Genomic DNA, 21,578 nt, shown 5'->3' on the forward strand with positions numbered 1-21,578 from the left:
TAGTGTTGCCCATGCCCTCTCTGTGGCCCGCAGGAGAAGTTGGCCCGCAACAGAAGGGAGAAGGCCCAGGTGGGTGGCAGGGTGCCGGACAGCAGAGTCCTCATCCACTAAAGGAACAGGCCTTGGAGGTCGTGGGGTGACCAAGGGCAGATTGGTCACCAACGTCGAAATTGGCCTGTGCCGCAGAGACGAGTATCCACCGGCCCCCACCCAGATAACCAACCACACGTGTGTTGTTAATGCCAGCATGTTGATCTTTCCCTCTCATTGACCACATGTCCATTCTCCCACAGGATCTCCATCCAATGGTGCCAGCCCGACCGGGGTGGTCCCACTTGCGGGCTGTTGGTTGGAAAATGCCACAAAAGCCCTCGCTCGAGCCCCGGAATGATCCTGAGATGTAAAGGTTCAGGGCTGTGGTGACCTTGTCGGCCACCCGGAACAGGCATCCTCCTCCTCCACATGGTGCCAAATCTGCAAGGACATGGTTCAGGTGCTACACCATCGCTTTTTGAGGCGGAGCCTCCTTCAGCACATGCTGTCCATCATCTGTTTGAATGGCCAGCAACACGTGTACACCTTAGGCTGTCGCCGGCCTCCCTCTCTGGGTTAATCCCTGGCCTGATGAGCAGCCGGTCCTCAGGGAATAGGGCGGGACTCTGCACATGGGCCGCTGCCTTAAGTCTCTCTCGATGATGCTGCTGCCCCCATCTCCGGCATCTAGCCATCTGGCCTGCCACCAGCACTGCGAGAGCAGCTTCCACGGGGTCTAAGATTTCATCCATCGCGTGTATTATCTATAAGGAATTGACAAGGGTGAGGGACAGTCAATCTGCTATGGCTTCCAGTCTGGTTCCCTCCGTTTCCCCCCCCCCGCAACCTCACATCCCCTGCCACCCCTCAGGGTGACATCCAACATCCCTTACACATGTATCCCCAGGCGCAGCGGGAGCCCCAGGCACTGGACCCTGGATCCCAGACAACTGCTGGTAACATTTCCTGGCCTAGGCGCTGGTTCCCTCTCCAATCCACACACCCACCCTCTGGTTGCAGGGATGTCCACAGTGCTGAGGCCCAGCTCTTGGCTGTTTGGATGTTGGCTTCTGCCTCTGTGGTGTTGAAGCCTCCAGTGTTCAGGTATGGTGTCCAGGCCTCACGGTCTGATTGGGATGCTAGGCAGTACTCTCACCTGCGACATTCCACTCTACTCACGGGAATCCACTCGGGAGCTGTGAAGTGCTCACATTACTAGGATTGCCAATTCCTTATTAGCAATAGCTTTCAGCTGTGCGCCGGAGGCTGCCATGGTCAGTGAGGATTATGGGTGATCGGTGGGACGGATAGGCAATAGCCGGAACGACCCCCGTTATAGGTACAGATTATCCGGGGGTGGCATGGCGGTCCCGCCAGCTCTGGGGCACAGATCCCCCCCACCCCAGGGGCGAACCCCCAACCAAGGCCATCCCCCCCTGAGTTGCAGTTCCAAGGTGCCAGGCTGGCAGTGCTAAAGTGTCTGGGTGCCAGAGGGAGAGCCAGGGGGCAACCCTGCCTTGTCCCCAACCACCCTAGGGTCTCCAATGGCCTGGAAGCCCCCCAGGTGCCGTTACACCTGGTCCATGTTTGTGTGGACCAGTACTAATCGGTGCCAGGTCCAGGGCTCAATGGGGAGGCCATTAGTTCCCAGGCGCCGGGAGAATCTGGTGCATTAATATTTAAATGAGCCTGATGGCTCATTTGAATATGCTGATCTAGACCTCAACCAGCACGGGCAAGATTCAGATTGCAACATCTCACGATGTTCGGACGCATCTCGCGAGATGTCTCAGGCATCGCGAATCTAGGGAAACCGAACAGGGTGAAGATGCTGCGCAGGGCCTTGATGACAGTGGCAGAGGTCATGTCGGGGCATGGGATGGCAAACGTGAGTACTCATCAACAACGTTGAGAAAGTACACGTTACGGTCAGTGGAGGGGAGGGGCCTTTTGAAATCCATGCTGAGGCGTTCACCAGGTGTGCCATGTCTGGCCAATAGAAGTGCGGTTTGCACTCTGCGCAGATTTGGCAGTCCCTGGTCATGGCCCTGACCTCCTCAGTGGAGTAGGGCAGGTTGCGGGCCTTGACGAAGTGGAGAAGCCGGGTGACCCCCGGATGACAGAGGTCATTGTGGATAGCCCGTAACCGGTCTGCTTGCGCGTTGGCGCAGATACCGCAGGACAGGGCATCAGGGGGCTCATTGAGCTTCCCAGGACGATACAAGATCTCGTAGTTATAGGTGGAGAGCTCGATCCTCCACAGCAAAATCTTGTCGTTCTTAATTTTGCCCCGCAGTGTGTTGTTAAACATGAAGATAACCGACCGTTGGTCTGTGAGTGAACCTCCTACCGGCCAGGTAATGCCTCCAGTGTCGCACAGCTTCCACAATAGCTTGCGTCTCCTTTTCGACAGAGGAGTGTCGAATCTCAGAGGCATGGAGGGTAGGGGAAAAAAAGATGACAGGCCTTCCTGCCTGGTTAAGAGTCGCTGCCAAGGCAAAGTCTGACGCATCGCTCTCCACCTGGAACGGGATGGATTTGTCCACAGCGTGCATCGTGGCCTTGGCAATGTCGGTTCTGATATGATTGAAGGCCAGGCGGGCCTCAGCCGTCAGGGGAAAAGTAGTGGACTTAATAAGTGGGCGGGCCTTGTCCGCGTAATTGGGAACCCACTGGGCATAGTAAGGAAAGAACCCCAGGCATCTCTTCAGGGCCTTGGGGCAGTGGGGAAGGGAGAGCGGCAGGAGGGGTGCATGCGGTCGGGGTCAGGCCCTAGGACTCCGTTTTCCACGACATAGCTGAGGATGGCTAGCCGGGTTGTGCGGAAAACGCATTTCTCCTTATTGTACGTCAAGTTAAGGAGTTGAGCAGTGCGGAGGAATTTTCTAAGATTGGCGCCGTGGTCCTGCAGGTCATGGCCGCAGATGGTGACATTATCCAAGTACGGGAATGTGGCCCGCAGCCCGTACTGGTCGACCATTCGGTCCATTATTCGTTGGAAGACCGAAACCCCATTGGTGACGCCGAAGGGAACCCTGGGGAAATGGAAGAGGCGGCCGTCTGCCTCAAAGGCAGTGTTTTGGCGGTCCTCCGGGCGGATAGGGAGCTGGTGGTACGCAGACTTCAAGTCTACTGTGGAAAAGACTCGGTAGTGCGAAATCTGATTGACCATGTCAGATATGCGGCGGAGAGGGTACGCATCGAGCTGCGTATACCGGTTGATCGTCTGACTGTAGTCGACTACCATTCGGTTCTTCTCCCCGGTCCTGACGACTACCACTTGTGCTCTCCAGGGGCTGTTACTGGCCTCAATGATCCTTTCCTTCGGGAGCCGCTGGACCTCTTACCTGATGAAGGCCTTGTCTTGAGCACTATACTGTCTGCTCCGGGTGGCGGCAGGCTTACAGTCTGGGGTGAGGTTCGCGAAGAGCAAGGGAGGGGCGACCTTCAGGGTCGTGAGGCTGCAGGCGGTGAGAGCGGGCAGGGGTCCCCCGAATTTTAAGGTCAGGCTTCGGAGGTTGCATCGAAAGTCTAAACCTAGTAGCATCGGGGCGCAGAGATGGGGGAGGACATAAGGCTTGAAATCGGAGTACTCTACGCCCTGTATCACAAGGTGAGCGATGCAATATCCCCGGATCTGCACGGAGTGTGATCCGGAAGCAAGGGAGATGGTTTGTGAGACGGGGAGGACCCGGAGGGAGCAGCGCCTTACCATATCCGGGTGGACGAAGCTATCTGTGCTCCCGGAGTCGAAGAGGCAGGACGTATCCTGTCCATTGAGTCGGACGGTATCATGGAGTTTTGAAGGTGATAAGGCCGGGACTGGTCGAGCTGAATCGAGTCGAGTTGCGGGTGACCGGTAGCGGCAGTGGCAGGATGGTCCCAACATGGCGGCAAGGTCAGTTTGGAATAATGGTTCAGGTCACCTTGCAGGCTCGGTCCACCACTTTCTACCCTCCCGCTGTCAACCACCAACTCCTCCCATCACCCTTGATCCACCCTATGTCATCATTCCTCTGCCTTCTGTCACCCTTGAACCTCCTCCGGTTATCCTGGACCATATTATGTTCCACCATAGCATGCCTCCCCTGCCCTCAAAGCTAATACCATCCCCATGTCCAGTGTGATCCTGCCTCATCCCATGCTCTGAGCAATCTGTCTATGACCTTCCCCGTTGAGAGCTTCACCTACCAAATTCACAGCGTGGACTTGCCACCCTATCACATCGCACTCCCACCTCTGACTGTGACTGTCCCCTCCTAACACTAGTACCCTCTGTTAACCCACCAGGTGCCCAACATGTACACCACAGACCCCACCCTTTAATACAGGCATTTTCAAAGTGGGGGTCGAGGGCGGGTGTTGGGAGGGTCGGGGAGCCGTCCGTCGTGCCGTTCCCGATTGCGTGATTCACGCGCAACAGCCGCAGCAGCTGGCTTTTAACAATGCCAGCTGCGAGTGGCTTTGAAGATGACGGCTGCGACCAGATAAAGAAATGTGGGCGCCATGCGTGCCAGCTCATCAGTGTGCATGCGCAAAACCATGCGAGAAGTACCGCCTCCTCCCGACGTCACCGTGCTGACCCAGGAGAAGATTTTTTAAAAAATTCAATGCAAACTTCCTGCCTGAAGCGACGCAGAGAGCAGGTCACACGTCCCGAATGCTGACGTCACGTGCTTTGGGCATGATTGCGAATCCTCCATTTTGTCAGCAGCAAACAAGTAAATGAGGACCAAGCAGGCTCACCTCTCACATTAAAGGTAAGAGAAAATGGTGAGTCGCGAATGTCGACCGGCGTGGGTCGCGAAGGTCGGCCCGCTTGAATCAGGAAGGTCGGCCCGCGTGAGTCGCAAAGGTCGGTCGGCGTGGGTCCAGAAGGTGGACTGGTGTGGGTCCCGAAGGTTGGGCGATTGTTAAAAATGGGTCCCCAGAAAAAAAAGTTTGAAAAGTACTGCTCTAAAACAGTCTCTTTCCCCTGTCTTCACCAGTCACTCTCCGCCCACCCCCGCCCCCACCCATTCCCTGCATGCTCTCCCCCCACTTCCCAGACACTCTTCCCCAACTTCTCTGGATACTCTCCCCATCAGCCCCCTCCCCTTCTCCCCGCCTCTCCACCCCTTCCCCACAATTCCCACCCCAGTTCCCACTTTGCCTGCTTCCTGTGTCGTCTTGGCACAGCTTTTCCTCCCGTCAGTGAGTGAATTATGCGAGGTCTCCAGGAAAGTGAAAACAGCATCTACTGACCTTCAAACCACAGAAGAGGTTAAGCTCATCGGGTGCACGCCACTTATATAGTCATAAAACTGATGGCTAGGTGGCCTTTTAATGAGCATGTGTGGTATGCTAATTTATGTAAACTGAGTTCGCAACATTGCTCTTCGGGAAGCTGACTCGCTTTTAACCCACTTTGAAAGTCTGTGCCATGGTTGGTAGCACTCTAGCCTCTGAGTCAGAGGTTTATGGGTTCAAGTCGCACGCAGGTCAATGTTGATACCCCAACGCAGTAGTGAAGGAGCGCTCTGCTGCTGGACGTCAATTGTTGAGACGAGGTATAAAACTGAAGTGCTGACTGCCTCTGATGTGGACGTATTTTGGACGTAGTGCATTGTGGACGCAGTATCCGGCTATTTCAAAAAAGAGCAGGAGAGTAATCCGTACTGTCTAGGCCAACATTTATCACTCAAACAACATAATAAAAAACAAATTATTTGACCTTTATCACATTGATGTTTACGGAAGCTTGCTGTGAACAAAGGGCTGCTGTGTTTCCTACATTACAACAATGGCTATACTTCAAAAATACTTCATTGGCTGTAGGGCGCTTTAGGCAGTCCTTTACTCAGGCTAGGTGCCACATAAATGCAAGTCTTTCTTTTATTAAAAATTAGATTAAAATCTATTGTCAAGACACAAGTAAATCCAGTGATGTAAGTTTGCTACAGACCTTAATAATCTTTCACTAAGGGTTAAGGGTTTGTTTTTCATCCAGTTTATTCCCATGAGATATCTTGCTTCAGCATGATTTCCTGCAGCTGGAAGGGTGGAGTGCCTGTGGCTGCAAACAACTTCACAATCACATTAAGAACCTACTACATCAACCAACATATATCACATAAGATGAATAACATCAGTGATTTTGTGCTTACTCGCATTCAATGATTTCAATCACATTGAAGGGAGAATTTTGTACCTCTAATACAATGCAGATTTCACCCTGCATTACTGCAACATGTATTCCTCATGCAAACTCATTCCACCATTTTCATAACCAAGTTTTAACTTTCCATTTCATAGTCCACTATCAGCACGTGTGTCAGTCATCAAGACGCTGCACTGACTTCACAGTACTCAGAAAAATTATAATGTGGATAAAAGATTACAAATAGGCCAACAGTTTGTTTCCAAATAGAACACATTACCAACCGTACTGAGATATAGGCCTGGAACTTCCTCAGAGTGGCAATCAGCGGCGGATTGCCACTCCGGAGCAACTAACCTGTGCTTAAAATTCTGACTCAGGCCGGGTGAGACTCAAGAGGTGAAGCGTGCCCACTGCTCCAGCGGGGAAGTGCAAAAGAAGCAGAGCGAAGGAGGACACATCCCCTTTTTACCTGAGGTAAAGCAGGTGAGTTTAACGGTCCCATTAAAAGGAGAAGTAAGTTTCTAATGTCGAGTATGGGGTGGAACTCTGTGCGAGTAGGGGGCTGGAGTGCTTGGTTGGGTTGGGGGGCTGCAGGGGGGCCCCTGGGGGGGTCGGGGTGCGGGGGCTGTACCATGTGGGGCTCATTCTGGGTGTTTAAAATAGTTGCCCTGATGTTAGACCTGCTTTTTCCCATTCTAACTCTTTCAAAGTAACTATGAGTGTAAAACTGGCAGAACCATCTGCTTTGTCAGATGGTTCCCAGGCCAGTGCAATTATCCAGGGAAGGTTAGCACTTCTGGACAATTTCCAGGTAAAACCTGATGTGGGAACTTCCAAGAGGGATTCCCCAGAGCATCATTGGGCTACCCTCCAAATCCGACTCTGGGAAGCCAGGAAGCTATGGCCCGACACAGTGTTAACACACAGGCTTACAAATTAGGGTGTGTCCATTCCAGGGCATGTTGGGTGCAATCACTCCACCTGAAAGCTGAGGTTCAAAGTGTATCCAAGACCTCAGGCTTCATTATCAACAAGACAGTGTGGTGAGAGCCCACCAGCAAATAAACCAATCTTGGAATATAGGCTTTGTGATTAAAGATCAAAGCAGCCTCATGAGTTTTCAGGCAGGCACATAGATCACTGGCTTTGGGATATCAGTGACTGAGGTGATTGGCAAGTGGTGGTGGTGGAACTGCTCCCATTGAACATCCATGTCCTGCTAGATGGTAACCTAGCATTCAAGACCAGGCTGCAAAGTCTGGTTCAATAGCAACCAGAGTCTCTCAAATTTACATTGTACAATATCTGTGCTGGTGGCTAAGAGCTCCGATCAATATGAAAGAGCTTTTTCATTTGTGTTTCATCCATTGTCGTCATTTGCTCTCGGTCATACTGGCTCACTGAAGAAACATGGTGTCTCTTCACCTGTACACCTCCATCACTAAGGTCTTTGGCCACACCTGCAAACCACTAGGTCTTCTTTCTGCCCTCTCATTTCTCTCGGCTGCAATTGCAGCACAGGCAATCAGCAGCAGTCTCCTGATTTAGTGCAGCTTCCGTCTTAGAGGGCAGACTACCTTTAAGAGCTGGAAGATTGCTGGAGAATGTTTGTTGTGGAGTTCTGCAGGGGTCAGTGTTGGGGCCTTTGCTTTCCCAGATATATATTGACCTAGGCCTGGATTCACAGTGCACAATTTCAAAATTTGCAGATGATATGAAAGGTAGAAGCATTGTGAACTCGGAGGAGGATAGTGTTGAACTTCAAAAGAACATAGACATGTTGGTAGAATGGGCAGACAAGTGGCAGATGAAATTCAATGCGGAGAAGTCTGAAGTGATTTATTTTTTGAGGAAGAATGAGGAGAGACAATATAAAATAAAAAGTATAATTCTAAAGAGGGTACAGGAGCAGAGGGACCTGGATATATATGTGCATAAGTCTTTGAAAGTGACAGGACAGGTTGAGAGTGCAGTTAATGAGCAGAGAAAGTTGAAAGGAGATTTGATTGAGGTACTCCAAATTTTTGAGGGGTCTGGACAGTGAAGATGGGGAAAGGCTGTTCCCACTGATGGAAGGATCAAGAACAAGAGGGCACAGATTTAAGGTAAATGGCAAAAGTACCAATGGGGACATGAGGAGAATCATTTTCATGCAGCGAGCGGTTAAGATCTGGAATTTGCTGCCTCTGAGACACTTGTAATCGAGGGACTCAAGAGGAAATTGGATCATTATCTGAAAAGGAAGAATGTGCAGGGTTACTGGGAGAAGCCAATGGAATGGCTAGAGGTGCACTGCTCAGTTGGAGAGTCAGCACAGTCACAATGGGCCAAATGGCCTCCTTCAATGCTCAATAATTCTGTGATTCTGCATAATGTTCTGACGTGGGAGTCCTTGATAATTTTCCCCATTGCAGTCTAGAGTTACTGAGGGCAGGTATAATGTAATAACCTTGCTAAGGCCAGTCTTCCAGCATCATATCCTTTTATTAAAGCATCGGAAAAGGCCACTCTCGTGGCTTATAGCACCTAAGTCCGAGCCTGGGGACCTTCAGAATATAGGCCTGGGCTGAAGCAGCAAGCTTTAAGCTGCTCATTCTCCATTGGGCGAGCTCCCGCCTGCTTAATAAGGGAACTCATATTCATGAAGCCCACGGGGAGATCGATTGGCGATTCCTATTGTCCTTTGTGGCCACCATAACATCCGTTCCCCCTCAAATCCATTTCTGCCCCTGTACCCCCACTGCGAAGAAGTCTCTTCCGCCGCTTGGCTATCGGTCTGACGTCAGTCGAGGGTGGAACCAGATCTGGAGGTGTGAACCGACATGGAGCCTTTCGCTTCTTGAGGGAGCGAAGAGTTACTGACACAGATTCCTCTTAAGGGTTGGCTTCAGTCGGGACACCAGCTTCCTCTGCCTCCATCTTGGAGTCCTTGTCATTGTTATCGGGGGGCAGGGATGGGGATGGGGGGGGGGGACGACACAACAACGCTGGTTTGCCTTCGAGCTGTTGCCCAGTACTAGTGCAGCTACCTCAATGGCTAGTAACAAGGCTTGCGCAGGGCAGACTCCCTGCTCCTCAGGTGGTTCAAATGTTTCCATACAACCTTGCTCTGCACCTTCCCCTTGTACGACACTGGTGCCATTTTCTCCATTATGATCCGAGGGATATAGCTGGAACAATCTCCGAAGTTCCTCACGTAAAACCATATCGCCTATCTTGAATCTTCTTTTGGTCCTTGCAGAGTCATAATTTATTTTCTGATTCTCTTGTGGGACTCCACCTTCCCGTCAGGTTTGGGATTGGTAGGCTTAGTCTCATACGATGCTGCTGTCCCATTAACAGTTCCGCTTCGGCAATTCCTGTTATTGTGTGAGAAGTGGTTCTATGGCCAAACAAAAATCATGCCAATTTGGTCTCTATGGATACTGCAGGTTGTTTCTTCACGCCGGTTTTTAAAGTGTGCAAGCCCATTCTGCCAGTCTATTTGACAACCGGTGATATGGTGCTGTTCTGATGTGTCTGATGCCATTGGATTGAATGAAATTTTGGAGCTCACCACTGGAGAAGGCAGTGCCGTTGTCAGAAATCAGGATTTCTGGTATTCCATGTTGTGCAAAAACTCCTGTAGCAATTTCTCGATTGTAGCGTGGGGGGTCATGGAACTTGTGTGGCGTCTCTCTATAACCATTTGGAATGTGCATCCACCAGGATCAGAAACATGTAACCTATAAAAGGCCCAGCAAAGTCCAAAAGCACTCGCATCCATGGCCTTCCTGGCCAATCACATGGATGGAGGGAGGCTGAAGGAGGGCATTTTTGATTCCCTTGGCAAAAGTCCATTGTCTCACTAAGTCCATGATGCCTGAGTCGAGCGGGCCATCAGATGTAGCTCCTGGCGAGCATTTACATTTTCGATACCCAAGACGGCCATTATATAGTTCCATTAGTATCAGGCATTGCCCTGGACAAGGGACAACTACTCAGGACCCACAAAAAATGATACAGTCCTCAACACTGAGTACATCTTTCTTCGTCAGATAAGGCTTTATTTCCTCTAAGAGGTGTCCTCGAACTTGTTATTGAAAATATGGAAAGATGTGTCATTTGAAACATGGAAGTCTGGCAATATCTGGTCTGAGAGAAACATGAGAGGATACAGGGAAAGATCCCACAAAGGGTTAACAGCAGCTGTCAGGGAAGGATTGTAAAATGCAGATAGCCTTGGTCAAGCAGGCTTAGCAAACAAGACAAACAGGATTTTGAATGAAGCCAAAAACAATGGCTCACACCTTCATTGAAATTAACTATCTTAGTAAGCATCTGGAAAAGAATGGATGAGGTTCAGTTGAATTTGGTGAGAATTCTAGGTGTGAAAATTTGCTAATACCAGGTAAATTAAAGAAAACTGGAGACTATCAGTCTATGAGAAATATAATTCAAAGCCAAAATCAAAGTCAAAATTATGAGCTGAGGACACAATTGGTAAATAAAACTATAGAAATGGCAGGAACCAAACCAAAAGTAACACCTCTTGAAGTCAAAGCATTTTTAACATCACAAAGGAAACAATGTAATCAGATCTATGAGATGACGTCATGTCAAAATGAATACTTAGTTGGATTAGTAAGTTTAGATGAAAGATACTTTTTACAATCAAAATGAAATAAGAATTACTTTACAATAAAGTCATAAAAACTAGATAACTGTTAGAAAAATATATAAACCCGAAGAAAGGGAAGCAGAAGCAGAACTCAGAGGGAGAGAGCGAGAAGCAGAGAAGGAACAAGCAGTCAGAGTCAGATTACAGTCAGCTCGGCCATGGGAAAGAGACAGGGCAAAGCAGCCGAGCTAAAATAGCTAATACATCTAAGGAAGACTAGAATTTAAAGAGTAGGCAGAATCAGCTCAGAGACAGCCAGCAGAGCCAGCTCTCACAGCTCGGTACATGGGAAAGATAGGACACAGCAACTGAGCTCATCAGCGAATACATCTAAAGAAGACCAGACTTTAAAGAAGATTGATTATCAAGTTGGGCCTGAAGGTCCCTTCAACCAACCAGAAGGATCCAGAAGCAAAGGCAGTAATTGCAGATTTTAAAAGAAAAAATATAATAATAAAATAACTTAATTTAACCTGAAATAGTGGTTATTCCAAAGTCTACTTTACTTACTTAGCAATGCGGGACCCAGGATCGATGCTACTAAGTGGTAAGTAGATGAAATCTTCGGTGAAGGTATGGGTTATACCGGGGCATAACTTGAAAACATAGTTTGACCTGAATAGCACGCACTGAAGCCTGTATCGGAGTTGGGGAGTGAGAATCCCTGATCACCATTGAGAATGTCGGCCCTTTTTGATATAGGGGGACGTCTAAGAATAGTGGTGAGTTTTCAAAAACAAACTCCACCGTCCAGGATCATGTGTTTCAATTTCGACAGTGTTGGATCTTTCTTTCATCCAGGCCTTAATTTGCCTTGCAGACACTGGCAAAGTCTCTAAGAAATTTTGGGTTATTGTGACCTCTTCCAATGCTGGTAAAGGAGCCAGGCTGGTGGGCAAGGGGAGGCAACTCAAGGCATCGGCATTAGCTATCTACGTTTCCGGTTGATGTTCTAAAAGATATTCATACGCTGAAAGTAACAAAGCCCAACGCTGTACCCGGGCAGAGTCCTTATCGTCATTAAAAAGTCCCAATAAGGGCTTGTGGTCGGTTATTATGGTGAAACAGTTACTGTAGATTTACTGGGGAATTGTTTTTTACATCGAACATGACCGCCAAGCCCTCCTTCTCAATTTGAGAATACCTCCCTCGGCATCCCAAAGATGCCTAGGTGATGGGCCTTTCTGACCGTCTTTCCAGTGGTGTGAAAGTACTGCTCCAACTCCATAAGGGGAAGCATCACATATCAGGGTGAGTTCCATCTTGGAGTGGAAATGGGCAATAGGGTGAATGACAGCAATTGTTGTTTTTTAAAAAATATTTTTATTCTCCTCCTTTTTCACATTTTCTCCCAAATTTACACCCACCAACAATAAACAATAAGCAGTAACGAATATGTCAATCCCCATATCAACAACAATGATCCCATCCTCCCGCCAAACCCCTAACCAGCAGCCCGCATGTTAATACAAACAAATAACAAAAAGGAATCAGGAATCACCCATAGTCACCATTAACACATACAGTCCCCCTCCCCCAACCCCCGTAATGTTCGATGTTATCCAATTCTTGAAAGTACATAATGAATAACGCCCATGAATTGTAGAACCCTTCCATCCTTCCCCTCAGTTCAAACTTAACCTTCTCGAGAGTTAAGAATTCCAACATGTCCCCCTGTCACGCTAGGGCACAGGGTGGAGAGGTTGCTCTCCATCCCAACAGGATCCGCCTTCGGGCGATCAACAAGGCGAAGGCTTCAACATCTGCCTCCGCACCCATTTCCAACCCCGGCTGGTCCGACACCCCGAATATGGCCTCCCGAGGGCCCAGGTCCAGTTTCACGTGCACCACTTTAGAGATTACCCTATAAACCTCCTTCCAGTAATCCTCCAGTTTTGGACAGGACCTGAACCTGATTCTTCTACCCCCTCAAAGAGCCGGCTCATCCTTGCCCATGTGAGGTGTGCTCTATATACCACCTTCAGCTGTATCAGCCCCAATCTCATGCACGAGGTGGAGGCGTTCACTCTCCGGAGCACCTCACATCAGAATCTTTCCTCCATACCCGCTCCCAAATCTTCCTCCCACTTTGAACAACTGTTGTTTAACTTTAATTTAGGCCTCAACCTGTGGTACTTCCCAAGACCATTTTTGGTACTTCCACAGCAGTGCATGCAAGGAGGGCAGAAAGGAGGCCAAATTTGGGATACATTTTCCATAATAATTTACTAATCCCAGGAAATATTTTAATTTTGTGGTGTTTCTTGGAGTTGGTGCTTCCTTGATGCCCTTCATTTTGTCCTCTACTGGATGTAGACCCTTTTATCTACCCGATACCCCAGGCAGGTCACTTTACATTTACGTTTGTCCTTCTTCAGCAGTAACACAGCTCTCGAAAATCTCCACTAGGTTTGCATGGTGCTCTTGTTCCAAAGCCCCGGTGACCAGGATGTCGTCAACTTAGGTAACCCTTGGAGTATGTTCTCAATGGTCTGTTGGAATATGGCACGAGACCCCAAAGGGAAAGCGAGTATACTCGTACAGGCCTTTGTGCATGTCGATTGTAACATACTTGTGGGAAGGCTTGTCTAATTCAAGTTGAAGACAGGTGTGGCTCATATCCAACTTAGTGAACATTTGGCCACCTGCTAATTTGGCATATAGGTCTTTGATTCAAGGCATGGGTATCTATCTACCTTTGAAATCCGATTGACCGTTAGCTTATAGTCTCGCAAAGACGGACTGATTTGTCCGGTTAAAGGACAGGGACGGCAGGTGCAGCCCACTCTGCTAATTGTATGGGCTTTATTATGCCTAGATTTTCCAGGCTTCCAATTCGGTCTTTACCTTTTCTAATATGGGGTATGGAATCAGTCTCACCCTAAAATATTTTGGCGTGGCATCAAGGTCGACATAAATCTTGACACTGGCTTGTCGTATTTTTCCAAGACCCTGCTGGAAAATATCAGGGTATTTGCTGATGACTTCCTACAGTCCTCCCAAACCCAGTCTGAAAATCTCTAGCCAGTTCAGCCTGATCCGCTGGAGTCAATCTCTCTCCATTAGCTTGTAAGTCACTGGGTCATTGTGGTGCTCTTCAATCGGGCAGCACGGTAGCACAGTGATTAGCACAGTTGCTTCACAGCTTCAGGGTCCCAGGTTCGATTCCCGGCTTGGGTCACTGTCTATGCGGAGTCTGCACGTTCTCCCCGTGTCTGCGTGGGTTTCCTCCGGGTGCTCCGGTATCCTCCCACAGTCCAAAGATGTGCGGGTTAGGTGGATTGGCCATGCTAAATTGCCCTTAGTGTCCAAAAAATGTTAAATGGGGTTACTGGGTTACGGAGATAGGGTAGATACGTGGGCTTCAGTAGGGTGCTCTTTGTAAGGGCCGGTGCAGACTCGATGGGCCGAATGGCCTCCTTCTGGACTGTAAATTCTATGATTCGTAGTGGTTCTCCCATGTTGATGGCTAGTCTGGCCTTCGTATCTTCTAAGTTCAAGAGTTGAATCCCACTTTGAAAATGATCATGGGCGAAATTCTCTGGAAATGGCGCGATGTCCACCGACTGGCGCCCCAAACGGCGCAAATCAGTCGGGCATCGCGCCGCCCCAAAGGTGCGGAATGCTCCGCATCTTTGGGGGCCGAGCCCTAACATTGAGGGGCTCGGTCGGCGCCGGACGAATTTCTGCCCCGCCAGCTGGCGGAAAAGGCCTTTGGTGCCCCGCCAGCTGGCACGGAAATTACATCTCCGGGCGGCGCATGCGCGGGAGCGTTAGCGGCCGCTGACGGCATTCCTGCGCATGTACATTGGAGGGAGTCTCTTCTGCCTCCGCCATGGTGGAGACTGTGGCGGAGGCGGAAGGGAAAGAGTGCCCCCATGGCACAGGCCCGCCCGCGGATCGGTGGGCCCCGATCGCGGGCCAGGCCACCCCAGGACCCCGGAGCCCGCCCGCGGCGCCTTGTCCCGCCGTTCAAAAGGTGGTTTAATCTACGCCGGTGGGACAGGCATTTTAGCGGCAGGACTTTGGCCCATTCGGGCTGGAGAATCGCGGGGGGGGCCCGCCAACCAACGCGGCGCGATTCCGGCCCCCGCCGAATATCCGGTGCCGGAGAATTCGGCAACCGGCAGGGGCGGGATTCACGCCAGCCCCCGGCGATTCTCCGACCCGGCGGGGGTCGGAGAATCCCGCCCCTTATGTCTGTTCCTAATGATGGAGGCTGCAGCTCCTGTGTCCACCTCCATTTCAGTGGATGACTGTTTATAAGCAACTCCACCAGTATTGGGGCGACTTTGGTCATGATGACGCGGTTTAATTGAATTATTCCAGTTTCTGGTAGTGAGCCAGTACTGGCCTTGGCTTCTTCACTGAACAGCAAGCATTTTGCCTATTCCTAAACCTTTGCCTTGGCTGTGGCCTTTGGCACTGCTAGTCCATCATCTGGCATCTGCAACCTTCCGGAACATGTTTCCTGGCATTCTTGGAACTATTATGGCAATTCCTTGCCTGTTGCAAGACGTGAATTGAGCTCAGATTTTGTAATGGTCTATTTAGCATTTTACATTTACAGGCACCTTCAGTTGAGAAATGGTCACTTTTACATGATGCCCTCCCCTAACCCAGAGGACATTGCTGTCTGTTGCCCTTGTAGCACCTGAGCCCCTTTTTCTGCATTTTCCAGTGATAGAGCTATTTTGCTGAGTTTGTTAAAAATCTAGATTATGTTCTGCTAGCAACATTTTTTGAGTTGCTACATTGCTTATTCCGTATACCAATCTGTCTTGCATCATTTTGGTCGGATGGTCTGAAAATTTACAATGATCTGCCAATTTCCGTACTCTGGGCAGAAATACGGTGACAGGATGCCCCGGGGTTCTCCCCGCCATGTTAAAGCTGAATATAACAGAGGGCATCAGGTCATCATGGCTTTATATCAAGTCTATTTGCTCGTTAAAAGTCTTCGAGTCGGGGCACCTGGGTAGGTCAGACTTTTCATCATGCTGAATGTCGGGGCCCGCATGCTGTCAGCAAGATCACTTTCGGTTTCTCATTTCCCTCAATATAATTAGCCCGGAAGAAATAACGCAGATGCTGTGTGTATCGGGACCAGTCTACTCCGCTTACGTCATAGGGTTCAAGTTTACTAAAAAGAGACTTTTTTTTCCTTACCAAGGAAGCCACTTGTTTTCAACAATAAAGGCTGCCCGAAGTAAAATCCTGTTTACTCCTCGACATCAATGTGCTAACCTTGCCAAGGCCAGTCTTCCAGCACCATAGTCTTTTATTGAAGCATTGGAAAAGGTCACTGTTGCGGCTTACATCGCATAACGTCCAAGCCCGGGGACCTACAGAATACTGGCCCGGGTTAAAGCTGCGGGTTTGAAGCTCCTGCTGCTCATTCCCCACTGGGCGAGCTCCTGCCCGCTTAATATCTATTGACGATCCCCCATGCACTTTGTGGCCACCATAACATATAGTATCCCAATTGCTGTTTTCAGATGAGCTAACTCAAGAGTGAACAGTTAGTAAGAAATCCCAAAGTCTGATCAAGTCCCAGTAGCCTCTAAGTTGACTAAAAAATAACTGCCCTGAGTGCTATGACAATAAATATGAGGTGGAGATGCCGGCGTTGGACTGGGGTGAGTACAGTAACAAGTCTTACAACACCAGGTTAAAGTCCAACAGGTTTGTTTCGATATCACTAGATTTTGGAGCGCTGTTCCTTCCTCAGGCTCCTTCACCTGACGAAGGAGCAGCGCTCCGAAAGCTAGTGATATCGAAACAAACCTGTTGGACTTTAACCTGGTGTTGTAAGACTTCTTACAATAAATATGAGAAGACCAGGCATTTGAACGTTTTGCCATTCAGTCGTAATATATTAACCTGCAAATGTTGTTTAGTGTGATAACCTGCTCTTTGTTTCAATGTGGGGTGCAACAATTACTGACCTTGCTTGAAGACAAAAAGCACTGTAACATTTCAACAATTTCATTGAAGTACAAAAGTTTTGTAATATTTAAACAATTATCTAAAGAAACCCAATACCCATTTTAATATTCTACTTGGAAACTTAATTAGATTGTAAGTAATAGAACGTCTATGCTTGAATTCCTAAGAATGCATCTGGGATTTCTCTGCATGGGAAAAAATGATGTCACTAAAGGTATTAGCTTAGAGACAAAGTGTCTGAGGTTTGGCAATAGACAGCGATAACATGTTTTGTTTCCAGCTGAATTGGTTGAGGGAAACAGTGAGATTTCTTTGAAGACTTTATCTTGGGATATGGTGACACTGACAAAGCACTATTTATTGCCCAGTACTAGTTAACTGAGAAAGTGATGATTGTTCTTCTCTTGGCTTCACCTTCTCAAGGGCAATTAGAGATGGGCAACAAATGCTGGTGCTGCCAACGATGCACATATCACATGAAAGAATAAAAAGAGAAATATTGCTGAAAAAGAGATTTTAAGCTTTTTAGCCCTGCACTCGTCAGGACAGATGCAAGAATGTCAAATTTCAGAGGGAACAACAATTATACTGCATGGGAAACAAGATGCTGATTGGTTGTCAAGTTGGCTCTGATTGGCCAAGACATTGCCATGGCAATTGCACCAGGGAGCTATTGTTCCCCATGCTGTAGCTTATTCAAAAAAGGTGCAATGTCTGGACATGTTTCTTTTGCTGCAGAGGGCAGGTCCCTGCAGATGCCAATATCTCTAGTTTCTCATAAGTATAAGTGAGCTTATTGCGAACTTGACCCAGAATCTTAAATCAATTGTTGGTGTAATTCTTAGCACACTCGGGATCGTTCAGCAAGTGCTGCCCTATTGCAGAATCATGTCTAACATTTGACATTATGTTCTGAGTTTTGCAAGCACAGGCTGGTTAAGTACGGTCAATACTCAGCCCAATGCCAACAGCCAAAGAGACATTTGATACAACGCGCCAGTCATTGGGACGACAGACCACGGGCGTCATTCTCCGACCCCCCGCCGGGTCGGAGAATGGCCGTTGGCCGCCGTGAATCCCGCCCCCGCCCCGCCGAAGTCTCCGAAGGGAGAAAAGTCGGCGGGGCGTTAATGGCGCCGCTGCCGCGGAGAATGTCACGGGTCTGCGCAAGGCAGCCGATTTTCGGCCTGCCGATATTCTCCCTTCCGGATGGGCCGAAGTCCCGTCGACGTGATGACCGTTCACGTCGACGTGAATCAAACCTCCTTTTCATCGGCGTGACCCGGTGCTCCAGGCTCACGCCGACCAGCGAGGAGGTGAGTGACGGCCTGGGGGGTTGGCTCTGGGCAGGAAATGGCGTGGCCGCAGACTGATTGCCTGAGGAGAGGTGTGTCTCGGCTTGTGTGTGTGTGTGTGCGGCCGTGGGGGGGGGGGGGGGGGGGGGGAGGGGAGGGGGGGGGGGTTAGAGTAGGTTGGGCTCCGGGGGAGTGCCGGGAGGGGGTCAGTGCCGGGGTGGAGGTTGGGGGGGGGGGGTCCGTGCCGGGGTGGAGGTTGGGGGTTGGGGAGGGGGTCCGTGCCGGGGTGGAGGTTGGGGAGGGGGTCCGTGCCGGGGTGGAGGTTGGGGGTGGGGGGGGGTCCGTGCTGGGGTGGAGGTTGGGGAGGGGGTCCGTGCCGGGATGGAGGTTGGGGGTTGGGGGGGGGGTCCGTGCTGGGGTGGAGGTTGGGGAGGGGGTCCGTGCCGGGGTGGAGGTTGGGGGGGGGGTCCGTGCCGGGGTGGAGGGTTGGGGAGGGGGTCCGTGCCGGGGTGGAGGTTGGGGAGGGGGTCCGTGCCGGGATGGAGGTTGGGGGTTGGGGGGGGGTCCGTGCTGGGGTGGAGGTTGGGGAGGGGGTCCGTGCCGGGGTGGAGGTTGGGGGTTGGTCCGTGCCGGGGTGGAGGTTGGGGAGGGGGTCCGTGCCGGGATGGAGGTTGGGGGTTGGGGAGGGGGTCCGTGCCGGGGTGGAGGTTGGGGGTTGGGGGGGGGTCCGTGCTGGGGTGGGTGATGGGAGGGCAAATGAGTTGGTCCACCTGGCCAGGTGCCAGCCTCCAACAGTTGGACCCATGCGGTCCATGCCACCTGGCTGGGGGGAGGAGGGGATATGGGCAATGATGACATGTCGTCGTTCCCCTCCCCCCCACCAGGCCGTCATGTTTTCAGACCATCCAGCGATGTTGGCCGCCGTGGTGGCAGCCGCTCATGTCTATGTTGCCCTGGATGAGGAGGAGGAGGAGGAGGAGCGTGCCAGAGAGGCAGCGCAGGCTGCCGCAGAGGGGCAGGCGGCAGCCGCCCAGGCTGGAGGGACACCTGACCGACAGGACGAGGAGGGGGAGGAGGACGTCGCGGCCCCACGGCAACGGAGGCACCCGAGGGCGCCCCGTGTGTACCGGCCCCGGCAGTCATACCAGGACCTCACGGACCGGGAATGCAGGAGGAGACTCCGGATGAGCCGGGAAACCGTGGCACACATCTGCCACCTGCTGGCACACCTGTCACCGCGTGGCACTGGCGGGAGACACCCTCTCCCCGTGTCCGTCAAGGTTACGGTGGCCCTGAACTTTTATGCAACGGGGTCATTCCAGGCACCGAGTGGGGACCTGTCCGGCATATCGCAGACATCGGTGCATCGGTGCATCCGGGCAGTGACAGATGCCCTTTATGCCATGGCGCACCGCTACATCCGCTTCCCCGTGGACCGGGCCAGCCAAGATGCCCGGGCCGTGGGCCTCTCTGCCATTGCCGGGTTCCCCATGGTCCAGGGCGCGATCGATGGGATGCACGTCGCCGTGCGGCCACCTGCAGATAACAGGGCCGTGTTCACTAATAGGAAGGGGACCTATTCGATGAACGTACAGGTGGTCTGCGACCACCGCATGATGATCCTGCACGTCTGCGCCCGTCACCCAGGCAGTGTACACGACTCATTCGTGTTGTCGCGGTCATCCATCCCCGGCATGTACGAGGGACGCCATCCCCGGCTGAGGGGCTGGTTGCTGGGCGACAGGGGCTACCCATTGCGATCGTGGCTGATGACGCCTATACGGAGGCCACGCAATGAGGCGGAGAACCGCTACAATGATGCCCATGTAGCGACAAGGGGAGTGATCGAGAGGTGCTTTGGCGTGCTGAAGATGCGTTTCAGGTGCCTGGACCTCTCTGGGGGCGCCCTCCAGTATCGGTCAGATAGGGTCGGCCGCATCATTGTGGTGTGCTGCGTCCTGCACAACATAGCCCAGCAGAGGGGCGATGTGCCGCAGGCAGAGGAGGGCGGAGTGGAGGAGCAGCAGGAAGAGGCCAAGTCCTCCCCAGATGAGGGGGATGGGGGCAATGGTCAGGGCAGACGGGGTAGACACAGACGGGTGGCTGTCCACCGTTACCGGCTGGCCCAGCGGGCACGGGACAGACTGATAGACGCCCGCTTCACTGACTAGATGGGCGTGGGAATCGGGTAGTATGGCCACAGACCGCACACCATGACAACAGCCGACCACCCACACCCCCCACCCATCCAGCCACCCAGCACCCTCACCCCCCTCCCCAACCCCACACACCCCACCCGCATGCACACCACCCCCCCACCCCCAATTGCCGATCCACCGGCGGCACAACGGGCCGGGCTCACCCAGTTGCGGGTGGACGCGTGTCTATCGCAGGCCATGGAGAATGATGACAACCCGCCTCCGATGAGCTCCTGGCTCTACATCGTTGGACTATGTCTGACCCATGGCCACAGTACCACCATCCACCCGGACCATCCCTGCATGCGGCTGTGACACTGCAGCGCACGGTCCCGTCCTCTGCCCGGGGGATGTTGATGGCGGCCCAGGGGGAAGGGGGCAGACTCACCTGGGGCTGAGGTAAGACCACCCCTCACACACACACTTGCGCTCAACGTACATGACTCCCCCGCACACTTTGGACAGAGCACAAAGGCAGCTTCGGTAGGTGTAACATTGACTTTAATAACCAAAGGAGTTCATGCACGTGCCCGAGCGCCTAAAACTCATCTGTGCCCTGCACCCGTGCCAACTTACTCAGTGTCTAATTGTTTGGCCTTACGGGCCCTTTGACTACGTCTACGTGGTTCCCCAGACGGTACAGCAGAACTGGAGGTGGACTCCTGTGATTCCTGCCCTCTGACACTGGATCCCTTTGGCGGCCGTTTCCTGGGGCGTCCTGGCCTAGATGGGCCAGGCTGCGGCCCGGGCGACTGGGATGGCGAGCTGCCAGCCTGTCCTGCCCGTTGCCCACCCGATGCACCTGGGACGGAAGGGGGGGAGTCCGAGGTGTCGCGGTGTACCGGGACCTCCCCTACAGAGGGAGCCGGGACGGACCACACCACCTCCTCCTCCCTCGGGGTGCCCGATGGCCCCCAGGCCTCTACATGGGTGGGGGATGCGAACGGACTGGCCATCCGACGCCCCCCCAACATCTGGCGCTGCCAGTCCTGGAGGCCCGTGCTGGTATCGACAGGGGTCTGCAGGTTTGCAGCCATGGAGCCCAGGGGGTTGTCGAACCCTGTCTGCGACAGTGCGACGCCAGCTCGCACATGGCCACTGGCGCCGATGCCCTCAGCGATGGCCTGCTGAGACTGGGCCATGGCCTGCAGAGACTGGGCCATGGCCTGCTGAGACTGGGCCATGGCCTGCTGAGACTGGGCCATGGCCTGCTGAGACTGGGCTATGGCGTGCTGAGACTGGGCTATGGCGTTGAGCGCCTCTGCCATCTGGCGCTGGCACTGGCTCATGGCCTCCTGTGA

At 51.9% G+C, this 21,578-nt stretch overlaps 1 protein-coding gene across 3 annotated transcripts in view; it reads right to left on the bottom strand.

Moving 5' to 3' along the window:
* The window catches only part of LOC140424443 (acylphosphatase-2-like), a 257,503-nt gene that overhangs the window by 92,432 nt on the left and 143,493 nt on the right, over positions 1-21,578 (bottom strand). Inside the window, exon 4 of one of the 3 annotated variants that reach the window (XM_072507866.1) lies at positions 5,978-6,088. The exons of the other annotated variants lie outside the window; for them this stretch is intronic. Coding sequence (XP_072363967.1) covers positions 5,978-6,088 — 111 coding nt within the window. The remainder of the gene's footprint in view (positions 1-5,977; positions 6,089-21,578) is intronic. 3 annotated transcript variants of the gene reach the window in all.

This window comes from Scyliorhinus torazame, chromosome 1 (assembly GCF_047496885.1).
Source record: "Scyliorhinus torazame isolate Kashiwa2021f chromosome 1, sScyTor2.1, whole genome shotgun sequence".
NCBI classification, from domain to species: domain Eukaryota; kingdom Metazoa; phylum Chordata; class Chondrichthyes; order Carcharhiniformes; family Scyliorhinidae; genus Scyliorhinus; species Scyliorhinus torazame.